The sequence below is a fragment of the Erpetoichthys calabaricus genome, chromosome 12 (genome assembly GCF_900747795.2).
Source record: "Erpetoichthys calabaricus chromosome 12, fErpCal1.3, whole genome shotgun sequence".
Taxonomy (NCBI): Eukaryota; Metazoa; Chordata; class Cladistia; order Polypteriformes; family Polypteridae; genus Erpetoichthys; species Erpetoichthys calabaricus.
In genome coordinates this window covers 60,537,096-60,564,164 of record NC_041405.2, presented here as the reverse complement: position 1 = coordinate 60,564,164, position 27,069 = coordinate 60,537,096, and the positions used below count along the sequence as shown (strand labels likewise).

At 38.2% G+C, this 27,069-nt stretch overlaps 1 protein-coding gene across 1 annotated transcript; it reads right to left on the bottom strand.

Annotated features, from left to right (window-relative positions):
• Positions 1 to 18,109: 18,109 nt before the first annotated feature.
• LOC114663091 (KRAB-A domain-containing protein 2-like) lies at positions 18,110 to 19,623 on the bottom strand. The gene has a single exon (XM_028816854.2). It carries the CDS (start codon positions 19,292 to 19,294, stop codon positions 18,236 to 18,238), a length of 1,059 nt encoding a protein of 352 aa, XP_028672687.2. The 5' UTR covers positions 19,295 to 19,623; the 3' UTR covers positions 18,110 to 18,235.
• Between the last annotated feature and the right edge of the window lie 7,446 nt (positions 19,624 to 27,069).

The window sequence follows — 27,069 nt, the reverse complement described above, 5'->3', positions numbered from 1 at the left end:
CCTCAAAAAGTCAGAGATCAGAGACTTGTACAATTGTCCAAGTTTGCATTGGATACATTGTTTTGGAGAGGTTCAGCTACAATGATGTTAAATGATGTAATAAAATCCTTAAACAGGATTGTGAACTATAAGTACCTTGGCAGTTTGAATAGTGTAAGATGTAGTCAAATATTGTGTTTTCTTTTTTTACTGATGTACTATTAAAGGTTGACAGTAGTTAAACTATTAAGTGTCAGGAAAGATTAAACAGAATAGACTGTTTCTGTTCAAAAGTCGATTACCAAAATAATTATAATTGAACTGGAAATTGAAGTCAACCATCACAAAAATTTGTTTAATAACAACAAGATCACTTCAATGATACATCTCAGGGAAGCAACATTAACAAGGTTCAAGTCAAACCATTTCAAAAGTATGGTTTAAAACATTATATAATATGAAATATAAAAAAAAGCTCTTAGAAGTATTACATTGTAAAATTTCTATTTACACAAAATATGTATAAGCATAAAACTTAGCAACTTCCTTTCTCAGAAAAATTAACATTATTAATAACATAATTACAAACAAAATGTAACTGTGCACAACTGACTACAATGAAATTACGTGAAAAATGATTGATGGAAGATCCTGGTAATTCTGTAATAAAGAAAAAATGCCCAAGTTTGCAAAATGAACTCAAGCAACTTTATATGTAAAATTAGCCAAAAACCTTAAAAAAATAATAACTAACATAGCTAATAATATAATTTTTGTGGAAAATGTAATGAAAGAGCAAGTTCAGGGCTGGTAAAAATATATAATGATTGATATTCTTGTAAAAAATAGTCAGTGTTAAATTAAAATATTACAATAACATCTAATCAATCCAAAACACAGTAAAAGTAATCTTTAAACATTAATAATAAATTGGAACCACCCTAAGAGAGCCACACCCTTATTGCTTTGTTGGTTAAGAGATGTGACAACTTTAGTTTAATGCTGGTGAAATAAACAACTAATATAACAGGCATAAATTCATCAATTAATACAGTAAATGCATAAATTGCTAGTCAGCTAAAAAGGTCTGTGAAGTGTAAAAGTTAAAAAAGCAGAAATTGCTTAATTGCTTTATCTTAGTTGTGTGTTTATCAGAAGTAAATTATGTAAATGCTGATTTGTATTCTAAACTTGTGGACACACAAAATACAAATTCTCATCCTGTGGAAAGAAGCTTGTGTGTCTCCTGCTGCGCTTATATTCAGTGTAGTTTTTTTCATAAATTGTGTAAGGTGAAAATCGACATGTACTATACACAATATTACATATTTCATGAAGTATACTAAATAAATATTTTCTCCAATACTTGAATTCAGACCTTCAATGTCTAACAAGTAGTCTGCCCAGTATTGCAGCTATCCTCAATTCCTCTTGTCTTCTTTTGCTACCAGGCTGGATAAACTCAGCTTTAAAAAGATTCTCTATAATTTCAGCAGTTATGTTTTTCTCAGAAAAACAGAAGTATTTCATGAATCCTGATGGATTTTGTTTCATTGCTTCAAGAACATTTAGTGTGGCTAGTCCTTCTTTGAATCTGCAAATAACATATACAAATAAGATTAGGTTATTATTTTTATATACAGCACTTATTTCATACTCTCAATATTACAAGGTGAGTGTCATTAGAAAACAATAAATAAAATGCATTTACCAAGAGAATGGGTTGACAATATAGACCAGGTAATGTAAAACCACCTTTAATGCCCAAGGAAGGACATATTCCATATAGGATATTTCATTGCTGTGATGTACATCATGTTAAGAAAGGTGGTAGGTGTCTGTCAGCCTTACTGCATATAGTGGTATGACTATATAAAATGTTATGGATAGCTTAGCAGCTTAGGGAATGCAGAGGCCCTGACGACATGATACATTTGCCATATGTAACCTGGACAAACAGGGTGATACCAGAAGACCAAAGATATAGTTCACATAAAAACTGTATATTTATTAAATCCTGAACACAATGCAAGATACATCATTAACCCTCTCCTCCCTAATATGAATCGGATTAGGCAGGTTTGAGAATGTTAGGCATGTCACATTATTAACTCGGTGAAGCATAAAAAAGTTGCCCTAAAACATGGACCACATACTAATATGACCATCAACACACACCTGTATGTTGTGAAAATTGTTGTGATGTCAACTTCTGAGGATATATCTGTAGATAAGATATAGATAAGATCTGTAGCACTGTTTGCTAGAACCTCAGGAGTACAGATGCAAATGTTTCCTGGTTTTAGTGCATTTCTCACAGAAACTATAATGTGTCACTTTTTGCCATTTGCTGATTTGTACATTTCTGAGGAGCACTCACAATGAGATATTGTTTCCAAAATCTTTGACATGTCAACAAAAGTAATTGCTATGAACATACAGATCTACAATGTAAATACACTGTTGCAGTGAAAACAACAAAAAGTCTTTCTAGCACACACACATGGATAACAAAACAAGCATTTGGACTTCCCTCTAGCTTTGCTATGTTTGCTGCTAAAACAGGGTTTTTTTTTCTTTACATTTCCTGTGTTCAGAAATAATACATTATAGTGCAAATTAAAATATTAGTAGTACTAATTTGTATTACTTCAAAAGAATGCCAGTACTATACAAATGACTAAGTAATAGTCACCATTTAAGGTTGACATGTTGGGGCAGTGGTAGAGCTGGTACTCTTGCAGTAAGGAGACCTAGGTTTGTGTCCTGGGTCCTCCCTGTATGGAGTTTGCATGCTCTCGCCATCTCTGAGTGGGATTCCTCTGGGTGGTACTCTGGTTTCTTCCCACTGTGGAAAGACATATAGGTTAGGTAACTGGTGACACTAAATTAGCTCTAGTGTGTGTTTGATGTGGTTGGTGTATGTGTGTGTGTGTGTGTGTGTGTGTGTGTGTGTGTGTGTCAGATTGTCCAGCAAGGGACTGGCGCCCTGTCAACTGTTTGTTCCTGCTTATTGTCCTATTCTAGCTGGGATAGGCTTAAGCCCTCCCGTAACCCTCGTCTGAATCATCCAGGTTAGAAAATGACATGATATATTCACCATTACCCCATATTCTTTGCTGCTGCTAGTTTATATATGACTGAAGTCATATAGTATATTGTATGTGCCACATTCCTCAGCAATACATTAAAATTTGGATTAGCTATTAACTACTACTTAATTTCACTTTCATTACATTTATTCTGATGAAAATCATGGTGGCAACACGCTCAGCTGGGCAAATGTTATTGAATCTTCAATATCTTTTGCCAACTCCACTTGAGGAATTCTGAGACACTTCCATGCTGGTCAATAGGCATAATCCCTCTAGTGTGTCATTTGTTCACTTCTAGTGTAATGTAAATGCTACTTCCTCATCTTGGTAACTTTTAGTATTTATAAATAAAGCATTTATTACAACATACCTTTGAATACAAGCAGCATTTCTGGTGAAAAAATACCACTTCAGATAATCTTCCACAATTTTGTCTTTATCAGAAAGCTCCCTGATAACATGGAAAAGACATCCCGCTATCATAAGCATTGTAGCATGCACCTCCACTGTACTCCTAAGATGTTCCACTGAGGATGATGACTTGATCTAATTCATTTCAAAGTTATAATAAAATGTAACATTAGTAGCAGTCAGTCACAAACAAAAGAATGCATTTTTAAAATATGAAAAGAATATTGATTCAAACGTTTGCAAACAAATTTATAGCATCTGCCCAAAAAGGAACTCAAGGGGTGTTAAACCAACTTTTTAAATTAATTTAAAACTCAGATTTATAGAAGCATATTTTGTTTGTTTAGTTGTTTATGTTTTTACACATATTATGTATGGTTCTTTATATACATTATCTGTACACAAATGTTTTTTTAAATCAAACTACTTTGTAGAAACTGGAGGCATTATAAAAATAATTTAGTAATAGCCACTACCAAAGGACATCAAATATTTGATATGTCCAGGGTTCCAAAACATTTAAAACAGAACAATACTATTATAATATCTATCTTCAATTACACTGATGACAACAGGGATGCAAAGGAGATCCTATTTATTCCCTGGATTACCCCATAGCATTGACTACCTTTGTGGTCTAGGAGAGACACATCTAAGTATGGAAGCCTAATGGAAAACATCAGTTACATATACACAGAGCATTTCAAATTAAAATGGGTCTCATGTATTACATAACATTTTGATTTATTGTATTAAAATCAAAATACATTACAAATAATATGTAGTTATATATCTGCATGAAACATGAATAAACATTGACAGAACAAAACAAACAATTTTAGCACAGTGAAATAAATATCTGTTTAGTTTTCTCACAAACGATCCTAATTAATGAAGTGTACAATTTTCAAAAAACACCAAAACATTCTGTGTAAAAAACATTACTGTGTAATATTACAACATTACTGTGCATTTAAGTCTTTAAAACTTAAATGCATATAAAGTCATGTCATACCTTTTGTAGCATCATTAGAACATTAGAACACTCTAGACGAGAACAGGCCACTCAGCCCAACAAAGCTCGCCAGTACTATCCACTTATTTCTTCCAAGAAAACATCAAGTCGAGTTTTGAAAGTCCCTAACGTCTTACTGTCTACCACACTACTTGGTAGCTTATTCCAAGTTTCTATCGTTCTTTGTGTAAAGAAAAACTTCCTAATGTTTGTGTGAAATTTACCCTTAACAAGTTTCCAACTGTGTCCCCGTGTTCTTGATGAACTCATTTTAAAATAACAGTCTCGATCCACTGCACTAATTCCCTTCATAATTTTAAACACTTCAATCATGTCACCTCTTAATCTTCTTTTGCTTAAACTGTAAAGGCTCAGGTCTTTTAATCTTTCCTCATAAATCAACCCCTGTAGCCCTGGAATCAGCCTAGTCGCTCTTCTCTGGACCTTTTCTAGCGCTGCTATGTCCTTTTTGTAGCCTGGAGACCAAAACTGCACACGGTACTCCAGATGAGGCCTCACCAGTGCATTATAAAGGTTGAGCATAACCTCCTTGGACTTGTACTCCACACATCGTGCTATATATCCTAACATTCTGTTAGCCTTCTTAATGGCTTCTGAACACTGTCGAGAAGTTGATAGCTTAGAGTCCACTATGACTCCTAAATCCTTCTCATAAGGTGTACTCTCGATTTTCCGACCGCCCATTGTGTATTCAATTCTTTACCCATCTACAAACATCACCCTGAACTCCCACCTCTTTTAATTTGATGCCCAACCTCTCATGTGGCACCTTATCAAATGCTTTCTGAAAGTCCAGATAAATAATATCATAAGCTCCACTTTGATCGTATCCTTTTGTTGCCTCCTCATAGAATTCCAGCATGTTAGTAAAACATGACCTCCCTCTTCTGAACCCATGCTGACTGCTTAGAATAACTCCTGTCCTTGCCAGGTATTGCTTGATCTTATCCTTAATAATTCCTTCCATTAATTTTCCTGTGATGCATGTTAAGCTTACTGGCCTATAGTTGCTTGGATCTGCCCTGTCACCCTTTTTATATAATGGGATGATATTTGCCATTTTCCAGTCCTTCGGAATCTCTCCAGTGCGCAGTGACTTCCTAAAAATATGCGTCAAGGGTTTATATATGTACTCACTAGCCTCCTTAAGAACACGAGGATAAATATTATCTGGTCCTGGTGATTTGTTCGATTTCAGCTTATTTAATCTGAGCAGTACTTTTCCCTGTACAATTTCCAAATCCCTCAGTACCTCCTTAGTAGTCGCGTTTACCTCTGGGAGGTTATCCACTTGCTCACTTGTAAACACCTCAGAAAAATGTAAGTTTAAGGCATCCGCTATTTCACTGTCTGTATCTTTTAATTCCCCTTTACTATTCCTGATGCACTTGACCTCCTCCTTGACTGTTCTTTTACTACTAAAATACTGAAAGAATCTCTTAGGGTCTTCTTTCACCTTATCTGCTATATTCCTCTCCAACTGTCTTTTAGCTTTCCTGATATCCTTCTTAATGGTTGCCCTCATGTTCTCATACGCTCTACAATTCACTTTGCAGTCATTAGTCTTATATGCCTTATAAAGCAGTTTTTTCCTTTGCAACTTCTTTTTTAAATCTTTATTAATCCACCGTGGAGTTTTTTTTAGTTTCCTATTAATTCCAAATTTAGGTATGTATCTGTCCTGCATTACATGTAAAACTTTTTTAAACCTGTTCCACTGCTCCTCGACTGTCTCCACACTTAAAAGCTTATCCCAGTGTATCCTACTTAGACTTTGTCACATCTGCTCAAAATTAGCCCTACCAAAGTTCAACTTAACAATTTTAGTCTTTGCATCTGCACTCTTACAAAATACTGAGAATTGTATTACATTATGGTCACTTGACCCTAGTGGTTCAATCACCTCTACACCCTCAATTCTATCCTGATTATTACAAAATACTAAATCCAGACAGGCTTCACCCCGTGTTGGTGCTTTAACATGCTGTGTTAAAAAACAGTCATTGATTATTTCTAAAAACTCCTGCTCTTGTACTTCGCCATCTTTAAGGTTATCCCAGTTAATATTTGGATAATTAAAGTCCCCCATGACTATAATATCTCCCTGTAAACTTGCCTTTTTGATATTACTAAAAAGATGTGTGTTGAAATTACTGTCTGAATTGGGTGGTCTATAACACACTCCTAAAATAAGACCTCTTTCCCTAATATTTTCCAGGCGAAGCCACATGTCCTCACTATGATGGGGCTCATCATCCAACTGAAGAAGACTTACATTTAAATCCTGCTTGGCATAAACAGCAACCCCACCTCCTTTTCTGTTCTGTCTATCCTTCCTAAAAAATGTGTATCCCTCTATGTTACACTCATCCCCATCTTTGTTATTTAGCCAGGTTTCCGTTATTGCTATAATATCATAATTATGCTCTGTTACATATAACTCCAACTCACTTACCTTATTTTTGATACTTCTAGCATTAAGGCAAGCTATTTTTAATGTATTACTCCTTCTACATTTAAATGTTTGCTTAGAATTTACATTACTGTGCATTCTTGTTTCTACACCATTGTTTGTTCTTCCATGTATAGATCTAAACCTGGCCTGTCCTAAACTCCCTGCCCCCCCATTCCCTAGTTTAAACAATCCTCGACTAGCCTACACATACGCCTCCCCAATACATTGGTGCCCCTCCAGTTCAGATGTAACCCGTCACGGCGGAACAGGTCCCATCTGTTCCAAAAGGAGTCCCAATGCCCCATAAACCTATACCCTTCTACCCTGCACCAAGATTTGAGCCACGCGTTAAGCCTTCGAATCTCCTCAGTCTTACCTGGACTGGCGCGTGGCACAGGCAGAACTTCGGAGAAGACTACCTTGTCAGTTCTGCTCCTCAGCTTAGCACCTAACTCTTTGAATTTGGATCGCAGAACTGACAGACTACCCTTATGTATGTCATTTGTTCCAACATGGACAATGACAACTGGATCCAACCCCGCTCTGGCCAAGAGCCTATCCACCCTTCCAGGGAGGTCCCCCACCTGTGCTCCCGGAAGGCAACACACCGTGCGAGACTCTGTTTCTCTGGAGCACACCTGTGCTTCAATCCCCCTAATGATTGAATCCCCAACTATCACTACCTCTCTCTTTTTGGGAACTGGTTTTGAGGTGGCCCGTTGGGGCTCCTCATCCCTGCTTACCACCTCAGAATTATCAGAGACACCGTCCAGCTCCGCAAGGACATGATAACGGTTTGCCACTTCAAATTCTGGGGTTGATGCCCCCCGACAGTGTGCACCCTTTGCCTTACGCCTTGTGACCGTGACCAACCTATTTCTACCTGTCTGGTCTGGAATCTCCTCCCGCGCCACCTTGGGGGTGCACACTATCTCTCTAAAGGACACCTGGGCCAAGTCCGCCAATTCTCTATTACAACGCAGGTCAGCCAACTCCTCCTCCAGTTCAGCGACCCTGAACTCGAGGTGCTGGATCAGCTGACATCTCTTGCAGATGTAGCCCTCATAGACAACTGGCTCTTCCAAACCATCATCTAAAAAGTCCAACATCCAACAGGACTTGCATTGCACGGGCCTCATTATTAAAATTTGATTTGGGATTAGTAAACTGCCTTAAGTTTTTTTTTTTTTTTTTTTTTTTTTAAATAAAATTAAATTTCTCCTTCTTTCGGCTGCTCCTTAACTTAAATGGTATAACTATGATCTGCTACTGATATTTTACACCTTTTCCACTTAAGCTCCTGTACTGTTCTCCCTCTCAGCTGCCTGGTATTTGTCTTTCTATGAGGTTAACTTTACTTTTCTCTGTCTCTTCTCCTACCTTTGCGCTCCTCTTTCTTATAAGCTCTCCACTCGCACTATTTGTATTCCCCGTATTAATGAACCCTTACGCTGTCGACCACTTACTGTTCTACCTCTGGACCGCTAAGGACTGTTTAATCTAAAATAAACAAAATAAATAAAACTTTACTACCTTGTTTGCTCCTACAGCCGCTTGTGCCTGCTCGGCGCCTTAACGCTGGCCGCTGACCTGCGCACTGCTGAGCCTTTTACTGCTTTGAAGTCAGCCGCGGCCTTTTTTTTCTTTTCCTTTTCCTTTAAACTAAGGAATCGCTGTTACGACGACATGGTTATTTGCTTACAAATGCCGATATCAGTTACTGCTGCTTTCTACTCTACCTCCTCGATGCTAATTCCAGATAATTACAGATAACAAGAACAAAAACAAAAACAGGTACAAGTAACTTTTCCAAGCTCACATCCAAACACCCAGCTACTTTTGCTCTTGTGCGGGTGAAAAAAAGCAAAACAAAAACCCTTCTAAAGGGAAAAAAGCTTTAAAAATTCCCACACAGTTCCTTAGTGGCAACCAAAACCCAAGTTTTAAGAGCAACATGTATTTTTTTTATTTAAATCTCACACCACAGAACAGACCAAAAACTCTCAACAGCTTCTAGCGTTTGCAAAGCACACATCAGCACAAAGCGCATATGCATATCATCTGTATTTCTGGATCACAAACATCTTTTGCATCAGGGGAAAAGTTACCTTGACATAAATTATAGTTGAATAAGTTTTTTCAAAATGAACTGTGGTCCAGGACCACCATGAACAGATGGAGACAGCAATCATTCTCCCAATGATAAAATATTCATCATTATCAAATGCTAAAACAAAAACAAAGTTGCAAATCAGTCACCACATCCATTCAACTATCCATTGCTTAAATTAACTTATTTCAGCCATAGTTAATGCACATTATATAATAGCTACACTGGGCAAATTACAAGAAATCATACATGTACAAGATGTCAGTCCTCTACAGGATGTGACAGCTCATAATATTCACCAGCACTGTCACAGGTCAAGTATTTTTCAGTTTCCCTTCCTTCAAATAGTGTTCTGTTTTTAAGATGTTGCATTAGGAGTTCTAAAAATTCTCGTTTGGGTACTCCTGTGTAGGGATGGGAATTGATAAGATTTTCACGATTCCGATTCCATTTTCGATTCTGTTTAACAATTCGATTCTTTATCGATTCTCCTATCGATTCTTATTTTTAAAAAAGGAGAACACACAGGTCGATTAACTTAGAACTTTGTTTTATATCTTATCTTTGAACAAGATAGAAATTTAGGAGTAGCATGACCTTACAAACCCAACAGTGAGATCTTAAGAGATCCACAGCCTACGGCTCCTCGATGGGGTGCCATGGGGTTCCCAGAAAAAAATGTGTAAATGTAAAATAATAATAAAATAAATATTCTGCTGTAGCAATAACAAAGTATAACATAAATTATTCTGTGGCAATTACACAAGAATGTCCAGTAACATTTACACTCTCCTTTTTAAAAGTATATATGAGCTGAGCACTCAAACATAAAACTACATCAGCCAGCAACAAATACAATCAACTCAAGTCCAATGGAACTGTGCACAGTGCAATTCTGCAACCATCAACTATTTTGACAGCTACATCCATGTTGGCCGCATTATCAACAGTGGCTGCCACAACCTTGTCTTTGATACCATACTCCTCCAAGATCTCATCAGTCTCCTCTGCTACAGCTGTCACTGTCTGTGCTTGGTACACTGGTTTGGTTTTGAGGACTTTTTCTTGAGCCTGGCCATTCCTGACATAATGCAGCGTTACTGTGAGGTAATAATCTTGACTAAAACTTGCCCATCCATCTGCAGTGACGGCTGCCTTCAACACATGTTTCAGCTCAGAAATGGAAACGGATGAAACATCTGGTAAGAGGAGAACACGCAAATTTGACATTCCCTGACTTAGCATACAATTAAACACATTCACGTACCGAAAATCGGGGGCATCTACTGTGGCAAATGGGTGCAAGCCTTTTACCACAAACTTAGTCACTGCTCGGTGACATTCGTCTATCCTGGCCTGTGTCATTTTACTTTTCCCCGCCTCTGTGAAAGGAGAAGCTACCGGTAGACTGCAGCGAGAACTGCCAGCATCTGAGACAGCCAGACTCTGTCTGTCTCTCTCGTCATGGTCATCTACATGCAATGCACAATAATAGCAGGTTTTGCAATAAGGCAAATCGCGCTAACATAATATGCAATGTTAGTTGATTAGTTACCTGCCGTATTAACGGGAGAGGACCTGCAAACGTTACCGCTACTGCTGGGTTGAGATTCACTAGTCCGGAGCGGATCAAAAACACAACATTCATTTAAGGTTATCGCGTGTTTTGTGTGCAAATGCTTTTGCATATTCGTAGTGTTTCCTCCCTTTGATTAAATATCTACTTTGCAAGTATTGCAAGTTGCCCTGTTGTCATCCTTTCTCGTAAAGTATAACCAAACTTTTGAGCATTTGTGCCGCTTAGGCGCCATGTTTCCTGCTGGGTAAATGACGGTACGCAATGCGGTGACGTCATTCGAGGCGACTGGAATCGATAGGGGAATCATTTGCAAAAATGGCAAGCAATTCCAAGGAATTGAAACAGTGGGAACCGGTTCTCAACAAGAACCGGTTTTCGATGCCCATCCCTACTCCTGTGTCTATGCCACTCTCCATGTAGCCAGTATTATCACTGAATTTCACTAAAATGGTGTGTGCTGGATCAAAGGATGAAAGCTTAAAACCATGTAGAGCTCCATCCCAAATGTCAGCTCGGTTTATATTGAACTGTGAGACTTTTTCAGACTTAATCTGTGTGGCTAAATTTTCCAGGATGTCTTCCACACTAACTATTTTGTCATTAAAACTGTATGTAAAAATAAAAATAGGAGAAAGAAAATGTACTTTTTACAAATAACCAGTATAAGTCAACTACTGAGGAACAATTATGTCAAAAAAGCAACAGCCACAATATCTGTAGGGTATACTGTATAACAAGATTTTATTCATTGCTGACAGACTATAAAACACACATATTAATTCAAAAGATAACCATGAGTTGTTCTAAAGAACACATAATAAAAATCAAACAGATATTAAATCATTATTAAATAACAATAATTACCATATTAACTACATTTATTCAGACTGGAAGAGAAAGTGTTACCACAGAAACTTACCAACCAACATTGTGAGCTATTCATCTTCTGATGAGCTATTAGTGTCACTTTCAACTAGAATTGGAGCATAAACCTCTGTATATGTTCTTGGAAAAAATACGAAAGCTCAAATTACATATTGAGCTAGAAGGATCAATAGTAAAAGTGATGAATTTCATAATTTTGCCTATAGACACGCTGGACCATCCCCCCCATGAAATCTGTGTACTACATTGTTCTTCCTATCTTATTGTATTTTTATATTGTAAGAAATTTTAAATAAATTACATTTATTATTACTTTTATTAACTTTTTTTTTATTACTTTTACAATCTGGCTAATGTACGACACTACTACATAAACTAATAAAATTCAAAAAAGGACATAGCAGCACTAGAAAAAGTCCAGAGAAGAGCGACTAGGCTGATTCCAGGGCTACAGGGGATGAATTATGAGAAAAGATTAAAAGAACTGAGCCTTTACAGGAGATGAAGAAGGGACCTGACTGAAGTGTTTAAAATGAATGAAGGGAATTAGTCCAGTAGATCGAGATGGCAACTTTAAAATAAAATAAGAACACGGGGACACAGTTTTGTCTACTAAAATGACAAAGCAGCACAAGAAAAGGTCCAGAGAACAGCGACTAGGCTGATTCAGGGGCTACAGGGGATGTGGAAAGATTAAAAGAGCTGAGCCTTCACAGTTTAAAGAAAAGATTATTAAGAGGAGACCTGATTGAAATGTTTAAAATTATGAAGGGAATTAGTACAGTGGATCAAGACTTTTATTTTAAAATGAGTTCATCAAGAACACGGGGACACAGTTGGAAACTTGTTAAGGGAAAAATTCACACAAACAGTAGGAAGTTTTTCTTTACAAAGAGAATCACAGACACTTGCAATAAGCAACCAAGTAGTGTAGCAGACAGTTGGACTTTAGAGACTTTCAAAACCCGATTTGATGTGTTTTTAGAAGAGTTAAGTGGATAGGACTGGCGAGCTTTGTTGGGCTGAATGGCCTGTTCTCATCTAGAATCAATATGAATACGTGATTATTTACATATATATATTACATTTATAAGAGTATTCTCTTATTTGAATGTTACATTTGAAGATGATTTGTGTCCTAAGGCATGCATTAATTTTAAATTGCTTGGTTTGCAAATGTACTTTAAATAGTATTCATGCTAAATAATGAAAAGAATAATTTGTGTCTATTAATACATGTAACATTGATAACAATTGGGATACTATAAAATACTTTGTTCAGCAACATATTCAACGGAAATTATATAGGTAGCATTGTTGATAATACCTGTAGCAATGTGCACCTGTACTAACACTAGTGCAGCTTGTGGAAACTTCCTTTGATGATGTGCTTGCCATATTTTGCTCTTCATTTGATATAGGATTAAGACATCTATTAAAACAGAAACTGAAAATCAAACAGTTTAAAGTAACAAACACAAAAGGCACAGAGTTACAGTAATTTACTAATACTGTATTTTAATTGAATTTAATTCTCATTTTTGTACAGCACTTTTAACTAAATGCAGACATGGAGCTCTGTGTCAAGTTTTCAGGTAAAATGGAATTACAACTTTTCTAATTATATAATGAGTACATAAAAACACAAAAGTGGTTTGGAACTTATTAACATAAACAGAGCTCAGCACTATCTGTTCCTCTATTAATTGTTGAACTATGGCCACTTAACAACAGAGGAGATGAAAACAACAATTCAGTCAGTGAGAATTTGTAGCAACCAGCATTTTAAACTGCAAACATGGTTTTAAATTACTGTTATATTTTTTTGTTTTAACTGAAATTGTTACTAATGCAGTTACTCCTAGTGGAGAATCTCTTTATAACTTTTGGTCTAATTATGCTCTTTATAATCTGAGTATTAATTCATTTAGATTTTGCTAAAGTAGCTAAAAAATGCCCCATAGCTTTAAAAATGCCCCATAGCAGGAATGTTAGGCAACAGCTACAGAATAGTTACAAGTGAGATAGACAACTGCCTGCAATCAGTTTTGCTGTCATATTTTAGGATAAACTAAAAGATCCTCTCTAGTCAGGATGAAAACCATCTCTCTTGAAAACTCCAGGCCTTTTCCAAAAATCATCCGAATTAATCACAAAGACTCTTCTTTTATTTGAACACCAGGGGCCTCATGTATAACGCCGTGCATAGAACTCACACTATAACATGGCGTAAGCACAAAAGCAGGAATGTGCGTACGCACAGAAAAATCCAGATGCAGGGATCTGTACGTACGCAAACTTTCACGTTCTTCCACTACATAAATCCCGATCAGCGTGAAAAGTAGCGCACGGCACGTGCCTTCTGTCCCGCCCCAACTCCTCCCAGAATTACGCCTCTTTGAATATGCAAATCGATATAAATAGCCTTCTGAGAAAAGACAATGGGAAAAGCACGGGGGAAAATATTAGAATTTCAGCAAATACCAAGTGGGGGCAAAGGAAAAACGTACTATTTGTTGGTTTAAACAGTGGTATAATCAACAAAAGGAAGTTGATCGAGTGACAGAGTGTCGGAGAAACTCGAAAGCTCAAGTTCACAAAGTCTCACATTCCCTGAAATAAAAAAGAAATCACATATCAAAGTCGCTGTGAAAAGGCAAGTCGTAGCCCACCGTCTGAGTGTCATATGAAAGCTTATTAGGGTACAGACAAAAAAATAGGCACACAGTGGGAAAAAAGCACGAAATGTCAACTTTAATCTCGAAATTTCCACTTTAATCACGTAGTTTATTTTTCCATTAAAGTAGAACATCATAAACTTCATCTTAAAATCGTTTAATTTACTAGTTTCTCAAATCCCATTGTAACTAAAGTAGGACGTTAAATGTTTTGTTCTGTATTTGATCTTCTATGTGCTCTGTGTGTGAATAATTAAAATACTGAGATGTATACGTGATATCTTTTTCATGATGATAGGAATGAAAGCATGTTATTAAACTTGGGAACACGGTGGCGCAGTGCTTGTTCATATCTCACGCAAGAGGCTTGCTGCGCCATGCGCGACCTTCAATGACATAATTTATTACAGAAGTACTGTCTCTTTCAAACATACTAACCTCCAATTCCTGTCCTTACTTTTCTTTCTCCAAATACCCAATCGCCACACAATCAGCTATGTAATAGACGTGAAGCCATTTGTAAGCTTAGAACGCTGATTCTTCAAAACTTTTAAGGAACATTGAAATATCTTCGTAGTACGTGTTTAATTATTCTATCTGTCTATCTTTCCAGTGTCGCGTCAGCGCAAGAATACAACGCAATGCAGGAACAATCCCTGAACTAGCTAGTGCTGCGGCACTGTGTCCTCACATGTTTAATTATTAACAATACAGATTATTTAAATGAAGTTAAAGTTTTATCTGTATAATATAATCAACATATTTTGCTGCATTTCATCTTAAAAATGAATACCGTCATCATATGTAAATACGCGCTTTATAAAGTGGCGCAGGTTGTGCAATATTATAACTGTAGTGCAAGTTTACAGTGAGGTAATTGTACTTATAAGTAAACAGTTCTACAAGGAGCACTTGATGGACTGATTGAGTGTGTTTAGAGTTCTTGGGATGAAACTTTTTCTAAACCGTGAAGTCCGTACTGGGAAGTCTCTAAAGTGTTTTGCCGTGGCTGAGTCAGCATCTGCTTCATGCTGTATACCGATAATTCTCTTTACAATCAGCTGCTGCTGTGATTCCCCACTCAGATACAGTGATATAAATACTCCAAGTGGTGCTGTGAGAGTAATATGGAAAAAGATGATCTGCTGTGGCAACCCTTAACAGGAGCAACTGAAAGAAGAAGAAGATGCAGTGAGAGTTACAACGCTAAAGCAGTTATGGTATTTGGAATACTATGGCTATTCCCTGGACCATTATATTGCTGCAGGTTAATTACAATCAGATGCATTACACTAATAAACAATATGCAGTTAGTTTCAGTGTATTTATAAAGCCGTGTCAGGAATATGGGTCTAAGAAAGAAAGGGTGACCACACAGGAACAGTAGCACTGCTTTGACGCTGGGTGCCACCAGTCTGCAAAACCGAGCAAAGAAATTGCGTACGCCAAGGTATGAGGTACCGTGGAAATGTGCGTGGCTTTACGCCAAGTTTAGGTTTTATATATCGTGATTTGAGAGTGGAAACGTACGTACGCAACATTTCTGTGTGTACGCACCGTTTATACATGAGGCCCCTGATCTCTAACCAGCACTGAATGGAATACAATCTGCTATACACCACTTGAACCACCCTTACACCACCATTAGAACTAAGAAATTACAATCAGGATTAAAAAAACACATTTATGTTCTTTATATATTCATTATTATGTTTTATAAAAAAGTAAGTGTAAGAGTAAGAGTAAGACGCACGTATAAAACGATGCCTTTAACTGGTAATTGAACAGATTTTTAAAAAATATATTTCACGCATGTAATATTTAAAATATTCAGATGTACCTGTACACAACTTGCTGCATCTTTCTGAGACTTTCTTTTAGTGGTAAAATTAATGGATCTTTCTTTGTTTTTTATTTCTTTGAAACGAAAAAACTCTGTCAGTGTTGGAGAATTTTCAGGATGCTGACGTCCAAAATATTTTCAAAAGGTTTATTTGCTTTAACGCGCACAAAGTACATAACGAAAAAAAAATACATATACTTAAATGCAAGAGACATATTACCTGTTGGTGGTCCTCCCAGCACCGCGGATGATTGGTCACCTGACAGCAGAAAGGCAAGTGATCACCCACAGGTGGAACAAAAAGGTGGCGCCGCGCCAGTGCCCAGCTAACTGCCACAATAGGGACAAAACATTGTCTGTCTTTGGAGAATGAGAACATTGTTACAGGAAGAAGTACAGCATTTGTAACAAAACAGTAAAATGAATGGCAAACCCAATTGGAGTACTTCTATGTTTCAGTTGATGGATGACAACGGACACTTCGTGCTCTGACCTTGTAGGGGACCCAAACCCACCTATCATGCCCCCCCCCCACCCCCCGTGTCTGCAATACCACATGTGGTTGCACACTCAACCCACCAAATGGGACCCACAACCAAATAAAGAGAAATAAATCCATGCGCATTTTTGCACTCAAAACTTTATGATAAGAAAATACGTTATTAATAGCACTTCGCGAGGAGTAAGAAGAAGCTGACACGACAGGGAGTAGCCGCAGTTATCTAGTTCAAGTTTGACATTTTTATTTTAAAAGTTTATGAAGATGTTAAACTTTTTGCTCAGTTTCCCAAGGAAACGTTTTCGTTTTTTAATTGCCAGGAAGTCACAAAAACTGTAGTTGTGGAGGGATTATATTTAACAAGAACAACCAGTATATGTTCGTCGTTTCATATGAAATCTGGGGCAGTTATTATAACCAACCATCAACACCCTTCGCTGAAGCGGACTTTCCTGCACTTAACACGTAGAATGCTCAGGAGGTAAACGTTTACAGACCCTTGCAGTCGCCACACTGCATGTATATGTTACCGGCAATGTATGAAAAGCCGGCATTCTATAGAATACCTAGGCATTGTATATAATGCCCAGTGTTTTTAGGCAATGCATGAAATATGAGAATTATTACACACTTTCCCTAGGCATTGTACATAATACCTAGGCATTCTATAGAATGACAAATGCTATTTAGGCAAAGTATGAAAAAGGTCCTGATAAGGCTATTATATAAATGACGTGCATTCCTCAAAAATACAAATGTTATTCTGAAAAAATAATGAGAGTGCCATTAAAAAAAATTTATTCAAAATACGTAAAGAAAAATGAAAGTTGTACAAAACAAAATTTATGCCTTTCTTATTAAGGGAAACAAAATTTTCATATAAAAAATAAGAAATTAAAATTAACCTACTTGTTGCAACATGGTAGGCTTGAATGACATTTTGAATTACATTTCATTATATTTTTCACGCAAAGACATTTCATATTTTGGCACTTTGTTTTACACATACATTTGACGAATCCTTGGCCACTTCCACTGGACTGAGCAATTGCAACTGACCAGAGAGGAATTTCATGGTCAGGAATATCTTCAATTCTAAGCAAGTTCTTAGGGCATAAAGTGAATTGTGATCTCGCATATACTTGTTTTAAAATTCCTTCAGAAGTTCCAAGTCGGTAGAAACCATCCTCTGTCACACTCATTACAACTGCCAATATATTGCGTGAATCACCTCGCCCCTTGTTGACATCAGGAATAGAAACTCGCACAGTAGTTCCCAAAGAAGCAGTGGGAATTTTTTTTTCCGAATTCATTTTCATTTTTTTGGCTTGTATTTCCAGATTGATTTTAGAATTTATTTTACCTTCAATAGCATTTTCAGTTTTGAAACAAAGGGTGCACAAAATATCCATTTCATCATCTTTACTAGCATGGCCACAGAAGGTATGAATTTTTTGACGACACTTTTTGCATGCAAGTGCATCACTCATTTCCTTTAAACTCACACAACAGGTATCAGAAACGGAAATCTCTTCGGTAAGCATGTCTTCATCATGTTGGTTTAATCCACTATCGACTATAATCTCATCCATGTTTTTTAAAACAGGCTCTTTTTCTTGATAATCTGATTAGTTTCACCTTGTTCCATTGTTTGGACGCTTTCTATTACTTTTCTAGCTGCTCCTCTGTATTTATGTCTTTTAAAACATCTTCTGGTAGTAAAGACATTGTAAGCCCTACTTTAGGTTTGCAGCCAAAAAGAGCTTCGTATGGTGTTCTTTTGATCCCAGAATGATAAGCTCTATTTTTCATAAATTGAACGAAACGCAGTCCTTCACTCCAGCGGTCAGATTTGTTGTCCTGCATCCAAGTACAGAGCATATTTTCGATATTTTGATTAGCTCTTTCGACACTACCCTGGCTTTGTGAATGGCGAGGCTTCCCATGGACGATTTTCAGTGCTGGCCAAAACTCCTTCAAGCTGGTCACCACATTATTGACAAATTCCCTACCATTGTCAGACTGTAATATAGATGGCGCTCCAAGCAACGAGAATATGTCCACTTGGTTGTAGGCTACTTCTTCAGCTCTTTTTGACGTTAGAGACTTAAGAATCACAAATTTTGTGAGATGATCTTGGTACACCATAATAAATTTGTATTCTCTATCTGGCTGAGACTGAAAGTCAATAAGATCTACCTGACAACGGGAATTAAATTCGGAAAAAATCATAGGTTTCACAACAATGCCCTTTTTAATACCTTTCTGTTTTTTCTGGCAAGGTTCACAAAGGTGGATGTACAGTTCAATATCATGACGTGTAACGTTTTTGTATTTGGTTGAAAGTTCTTTCAACATTCTATCACGTCGTCCGTGTCCAATAGCCAAATGAGCTTCATGAAGTACGTGAAATAACTCTGAGTCCATGACGTAATACTGTATAGTACTGACGCCTTCTTTAACAGGATAAATGAGTTTACTTTTGTTTTCTACAATCATCACATCATAGCAATTCAGCAACCAATAGTCCCTGGGTTCCTTCTTAGTAGTCATTTTGGCTTTTTGTACATCATTTATTAACTTCTGGTAAGTAGTTTCGGTTAAGAAAATACTGTTTTTTGCAGCATTAACTCGAATTTTGGACAGTTCATCGTCGAATCGTTGTTTCATGTCTATAGACCATGACTCCTTCTCCAACACTACAGCTTGCTCCTCCATTTTCATGGAGCACAGTAAAAAACAAATTTTTTGTTGAATAAATTTAAGTAAAATTGCGTATTTTGACACTCCCGAACAAACCGCAAAGTGCAACTGACAAATTCTAAGCCTGAGGCGCGCGTTAAAAGTCACGTGCCTTGCCACATGATATTCAAAACGAATCGGAGATGTATTTCATACTTTGCCGGGTTCTCATTTGGCATTCTATAGAATGCCTAGGAAATGTGTGAAATATGAATCGTTTCATACATTGCCGGCTAGTTTTAGGCATTATATACAATGCCTAGGCATTCTATAGAATGCCGGATTTCAAACTTTGCCGGTAACATATACAGTATAATATATAGGTTTAAAATATACACAATATTCTGCATTTCACCTTTAAATGTGATCAATTGAAGATTAGTCGTTGCACAGATTTCTCTTCCAACTACGCATGCAGAGATTTCGTTTTGAAAATCTAATTTCCGGTGTGGACATTTCCGTTTTCAAAATGCTGTTTCCATTGTGAAGTTCACTTCCGTTTTCAGTTTTTGTTGATTTCATACTGCGGCCTCTTAATGTTGATTTCATGCTGCAGCTTCTTAATGTACATTTCATGCTGTCGTTTTTGTTCATTTCACACTCTTACTTTTGGTTAATTTCACACTCACTTTTTGTTAATTTAATGCTTTGTAATGTAATTGTTAATTTCACGCCCTCACTATTTGCTAAGTTTATGCCCTCACTTTTTATTGTTAACTTCATGTTTTCATATATTAATTAATTTCATTGTATTTTTTTACTTTGTTTTTTCATTTGGTTTGTTGTTGAATTTGTTTTGCGATTTGCTCTTGAGAGCCACCGTACTTAAGAACGGTAAGTGAGAATATCTCACTTCATCTATTCAAAACATACACACTTGAGAAAAAAAAAACTTTATTAAACTAGTGTTAATCACAACAGACAGGTTACCAGCAAAGCTCATGCTCAATGGAAAGATGCAGCTTTTCCCTGTTTTGTCTGTTGTCATTGTTTCATTCATCAGCAAATACTAGCCAGAAAATTACTGGATTTATTACATGTGACCACTAACCCAGCCACAGGGGATGGATAAACCAGTGTGTTTCTTCATGCCAGTCCCAAACTCAGATAAATGGGAAACGTTATATTAGGAAGGGCATCTGGTGTAAAATTTTGACAAATCAATATGCGGACAACAATACAAATTTCCATACCCGATTGGTCGAGACCCGGGCTAATAACGACCTCTGGCAATACTGTTAGCCAACACAGGGTGCTGGCAGTAATTGGGCTACTGTTGGCCGAAGAAGGAGAAGAAGAGAGGGGAGACGTGTCCAGAGCCAGGAGTAGAGGAGGAAGGTAAAGAGAGTGGAACTGATGGTAGGAACTTTGAATGCTGGCAGTTGACTGGTAAGGGGAGAGAGTTAGCAGATATGATAGAGAGAAGGAAAGTTGATATATTGTACATGCAAGAGACTAAATGTAAGGGGAGTAAAGCCAGGTGGACCGGAGGTTGATTCAAATTGTTCTACCACGGTGTGGATGGGAGGAGAAATGGGGTAGGGGTTATTCTGGAGGAACAATATGTCAAGAGTGTTTTGGAGGTGAAAAAAGTGTCAGACAGAGTAATGATTATGAAGCTGGAAATTGAAGGTGTTGTGATGAATGTTGTTAGTGCATATGCCCTAAGATTTTTGGAGTGAGTTGGATGAAGTGATGAACAGTGTACCCAAGGGACAGAAAGTGGTGACTGGAGTGGATTTCAATGGACATGTTGGTGAAGGGAACAGAGGAGACAAGGAGGTGAGGTGGGTAGGTATGGTGTCAAGGAGAGGAATGAAGAAGGTCAGATGATAGTGGATTTTACCAAAAGGATGGACATGGCTGTGGTGAATACATATTTTAAGAAGAGGGAGCAACATAGGGTTATGTACAAGAGTGCAGGAAGATGCGTACAGGTAGATTACATCCTATGCAGAAGAGTCAATCTGAAGGAGATTGAGGACTGCAAAGTGGTGGCAGGGGAAAATGTAGTTAAGCAGCATAGGATGGTGGTCTATAAGATGACGTTGGAGATCAAGAAGAGGAAGAGAGTGAGTGCAGAGCCAACGATCAAATGGTGGAAGTTGGAAAAGAAAAACTGCAAGGTTGAGTTTAGGGATGAGGTGAGACAGGCACTGGCTGGCAGTGAAGAGTCACCAGACAGTTGGACAACTACAGAAGATGTAGTAAGGGTTACAGCAAGAAGGGTACTTGGCGTGACATCTGGACAGAGGAAGGAGGAAAAGGAAACTTGGCAGTGGAATGGGGAAGTACAGGAGATTATACAGGAGGTGAAGAAAAAGGAAGAGGATGGTGAAGAAAAAGTAGAATAGTCAGAGAGATGCAGAAAGTAGACAAGAGTACAAGGAGATAAGGCACAAGGTGAAGAGAGAGGTGGAGAAGGCTAAAGAAAAGGCATATGATGAGTTGTATGAGAGGTTGGACACTAAGGAGGGAGAAGTGGACCTGTACCGATTGGCTAGACAGAGGGACCAAGCTGGGAAAGATGTGCAGCAGGTTAGGGTGATAAAGGATAAAGATGGAAACATACTCACAAGTGAGGAGGGTGTGTTGAGCAGATGGAAAGCGTACTTTGAGAGGCTGATGAATGAAGAGAACGAGAGAGAGGTTGGATATTGTGGCGATAGTGAATCAGGAAGTGCAACGGATTAGCAAGGAGTAAGTAAGGAGAACAATGAAGAGAATGAAAAATGTAAAAGCCATTAATCTAGATGACATACCTGTGGAAGCATGTAGGTGTTTAGGAGAGATGGCAGTAGAATTGTTAACCAGATTGTTTAATGGAATCTTGGAAAGTGAGAGGATGCCTGAGGAGTGGAGAAGAAGTGTACTGGTACTGATATTTAAGAGTAAGGGGAATGTACAGAACGGTAGTAACTACAGGGGGATAAAATTGATGAGCCACAGCATGAAGTTATGGGAAAGAGTAGTGAAATCTAGGTTAAGAAGTGAGGTGGTGATTAGTGAGCAGCAGTATGGTTTCATGCCAAGAAAGAACACCACAGATGTGATGTTTGCTCTGATGATGTTGATGGAGAAGTATAGAGAAGGCCAGAAGGAGTTGCATTGCGTCTTTGTGGACCTGGAGAAAGCATATGACAGGGTGTCTCGAGAGGAGCTGTGGTATTGTATGAGGAAGTCAGGAGTGGCAGAGAAGTACGTAAGAGTTGTACAGGATATGTACGAGGGAAATGTGACAGTGATGAGGTCTGCAGTAGGAGTGATGGATGCATTCAAGGTGGAAGTGGGATTATATCAGGGATCGGCTCTGAGCCCTTTCTTATTTGCAATGGTGATGGACAGGTTGACAGACGAGATTGGACAGGAGTCCCTGAGGACTGTGATGTTGACTGATGACATTGTAATCTGTAGCGATAGTAGGGAGCAGGTTGAGGAGACCCTGGATAGGTGGAGATATGCTCTGGAGAGGAGAGGAATGAAGGTCAGTAGGAACAAGACAGAATACATGTGTGTACATGAGAGGAAGGTTGGTGGAATGGTGAGAATGCAAGGAGTAGAGCTGGCAAAGGCGGATGAGTTTAAATACTTGGGATCAACAGTACAGAGTAATGGGGATTGTGGAAGAGAGGTGAAAAAGAGAGTGCAGGCAGGGTGGAATGGATGGAGAAGGGTGTCAGGAGTAATTTGTGACAGAGGGGTACCAGCAAGAGTAAAAGGGAAGGTCTACAGGACAGTAGTGAGACCAGCTATGTTATATGGTTGGAGACGGTGTCACTGACCAGAAAGCAGGAGATAGAGCTGGAGGTAGCATGAGTTAAAGATGCTGAGATTTGCATTGGGTGTGACGAAGATGGATAGGATTAGAAATGAGTACCTTAGAGAGTCAGCTCAAGTGAAGAAGCTCACACCTTCTGGTGCATGGTGTCAATGCAGCACCAGGGAAAAAAAGAAAGAGAAAAATATATGTGACATTTTGAAGAAATCATTTTATGACCTGAATAGTACCAATCAGAAATCATCATCACACTAATGCAATATTATTTGAAAACAAACAACTTCAGATCGGGTGTAAATTTATGGAAGCTCCACACAACTGTTCTGCCTTTGTCCAGAAATAGTTTCATAATTTTTATGATCTTAGTCTCGGAAGGTCTTTCACCCGTGGGGCGACTGGGATCTTTTCCTGAATAAGATCACACACAGTTGCGTAGGGTGCGACAGGAGCTTCCATCTGCAGCTAAAGTCACTTCAGTACACAAGTACCTTGTTTGCGTGCCCGTGTCGATCAAGCACAGGAAGCTCTGCAGTCTAATTGTGACTTTACACTGTAGGAAGACACAGCAAGTGAATAAATCAAGGTAAATAACATTCGATCTGACTTTTATATGCAAAGTGCTGTAACGGCAAAAGTGTGACGGCAGCTTCCACCTGCAGCTATAGACTCTTCAGTACACAAGTGACTCTCCACGCTAGTGTTTAGATCTGGATGGTGTGTGTGCCCAAGAAAAGAAATCTGACAGCATTCTTGTACCATTGCTCACGTAGTGAAGTGTCAGCAGGCACTTTTCATGTCATTACACATGTAATTTGTGAGCATGCCCTTGTCGATCAAACAAAGGAAGCTCTGCAGTCTACTTGTGACTTTACGCTGTAGGAAGATAAGTAATTAAATCAAGGTAAATAACATTCGATCTAGCTTTTATATAAGTAACACTAGGGGGCTTTGCACCACAAGGAGACATGGTCGCTCCTCCGAAACCCACTCTCAAACAGTGATGCAATGGGAAACAAATACAGTTTTTCTTTACCTCCTCTTTGCTCGATCAGCTGCTGGCTTGCTGCTGCTGCTTCTGCTGCCGCCTTCGCCACATGATCTGCATCTCGCGTGGTGCTTCGAACAATTTAAAGCCTTTTGTCACCGCTGCCTTGTCTCTCTTGTCCCCCAGACATCCTCTGCTCCTGTTGGGGGTCCCGCTCCAGAGGCGTGTCCCTAGGAAGAGGAAGATTTCTATTCTTTTAATTGAGTGATGAAACTGTCCCCTCCGACTACACACAGAGCTCGATTCATTCCTGAAAGAGACTTATGTTTGTTTGAAGTGTTTGAATAATGTTTCTGTCTAGAAAATCTCCTGTGTATCTGTGCATCTCTGTGACCCAAGTGTGACAGCGTATGTGAATTTCACTTTCACCAAACAACAAATCGTTTAATTCTCGCGGATACGCCTCATCATTGGGAAGAAACACTACATTTCCCTGATGGCAACACGAATTAGACGATCTACAAGTCACTGACTTAAAGTTGAATCTCTTTTCACTGTTCGGTTATTTCACAGAGTAATAATTTCTGTTTGTTTGTACTAATGCGATCTTTACTATCATTTTTTTGAGACTTTCGAATTTTCGTACTTCCATTATCTCTAACCTGCTCTGCATGTGTATTGCGCCAACGTTTTTGAATTCTTTACGACATTCTACTTTGTCATCTACTCTTTGTTTTTTATTTCTGGCCCCGTGCGTGGTTAAATCTCTTGGCATAAAGTCTCATCTTGCGGGACATGAAAGTGTCTCTCTGACAAAGTCACGTCTCGTCTCTCTTCCCAAGATTATTTTATTATAATACAGAGATATAAATGTTTCTTATGTAAAGACCATCACAAAACATAATTACAAACAGGACTTTGCACGATACATTGGCAAGCTCTGTTAGCCGTGCTGTTTTGTTGAAGGACAGGTGTGGGGCAGACTGACTGGCAGGATGACGCTGGACCTCTTGCTGCATCCAAATGGTGCTGTCTTTTGCCTTTATGTCTGGTGCAGCTGCATTGTTCTTATATGTGAGTGGACATTTCTTTTGAAAAGGGCTTCTGTTCTCTTTCGCCGATGTAGAACCCTCATCTCATCTGAGTTCACCTGCATTATAGCATGCTTTTATTTGAAAACAGCAGTGTCAGACCGGGAGAGTGTGAATGTGACTGAGAGAATAAAACTGAATAAAAAAAATTCTAACTTTTACAAGTACCTCTCATTTACACCGGCTGGTACAAACTCAAATCAAATGTGTGTTTTTATCATATAATAGTAAGAATAAGAGCAGCTCACTACTCAAAACGTTTATGAAGGCTCAAACCCACGACCTTTTGAATAGAAGTTAGGAGTTCTCACCGCTGTACTACCAAAGAAGTCACTAAAACAAACCACACTAACCCAATTTCTTTTTCTTCGGTTATAGTCTTGAATAAAAGCGCACTTGTTCTGTTACATTTGTACCTTTTGTGAAAGTGCTTATTTGATATTTGGATTTCAGTCTTCAAACATTATACACTTCATGTCAATTTTTTGTCATTAGTACTAAAACAAGAAAAAAGTTTGTCGTTTAGGTATGTGTTCAACATTTCTTGCATAGATATTTGTAGACACAGAACACACATGAAATGCATGTGTTCCAAATAAAGATATATTATTTAGCCTATACAGCTCTAGGTACCTCACTCCCTGATAAACAAGGCTTAAGCTGGGAGAGCTTTTTGCCCTTTCTGCATTGATTTTGGGGGAGTGGTGATAGCAGGCTGCTTTCTGCTTGGGCTTATTGACAAATTTACAACACAAAAGTTGCTGAATTGAGAGGTCCGAACCGATATAAGGTGGGCCGGGTTTACAAGTTTTTTTGTAGGCTTTGGTAATTCTAGTGTTAATAGTTCATTATTGCATGGTACAGTACCTGATGCACTAAACCTGTCAGTCATTAAACCATTACTTAAAAAGTCAGACCAAGGTTAGGAGCACATGCTGATACAGTGCATTGCCGCACCCACCATATGACAAACCAACTCAGGACCCCAGGTTAGGACCCAAGTGCTGCCATGCAATGGGTGACACCTCAGCGCCACACTAGTTCAAATGGAGTGGAACCAGTGTGAGTTTTTTTATGGTGGCTGGAGTGTCAATTCTGCCATCAATCCCCAGGTTTTTCCCTGCAGGGTAGAGGGCCTACATGCAGGGCTAGATGCAGATTAACGTCATATCCAGGACAGAGCAATTGCAGGTTAAAGGCCTTGCTCAAGGGCCCAACAGAGTAGAGTGACTTTTGGCATTTACGGGAACCTTCCTATTGCCAGCACAGATCCCTAGCCTCAGAGCCACTACCCCACCATTACTTACTCTCTAAAACACTTGAAAAAGTAGGAGCCAATCAGCTTCAGTCACACCTTACGCATCACAATTTATTTGAGAAATTCCAGTCTGGTTTCTGCACTGGTCATAGTACACAGTACAGTATATAATGAAACCAGTAAACCCCCAATTCTCTAAAGAATCATAAATGCAAGAATGGCAATCAGTTTCTATTCCTTCCGATATTTGGAGGAATGACAAATGATGGAGGGTGGGAGCGTCCTGGTAAAGTTTTCATTGAATTAAATACATATATTTGTACTAAAATTAATCAATTTATTAAAACAAAAATTGAATTTTAATTATTACATCATTTAAGTCCAAAATGTCTTTGAGTTGTCGCACTTATAAATAAAAACAATATCGGAGTGGAAAGGTTTAAATGAAGTAAATTGGAAACAAAACATTCATAAAATGGTAAATCCAAAATAGTTAATCAAATATCTCTTTATAAACCACATTTTGAGCAAAGATGGTTTGCTGTCCTTGAATTAGTTTTCCCTGGTATGGAGTAGTTAAAACCTTTACTTTAACGTCACACGAACGCCGAACTCATGAAAAGGCAACATAAAGTTGTCCATGTG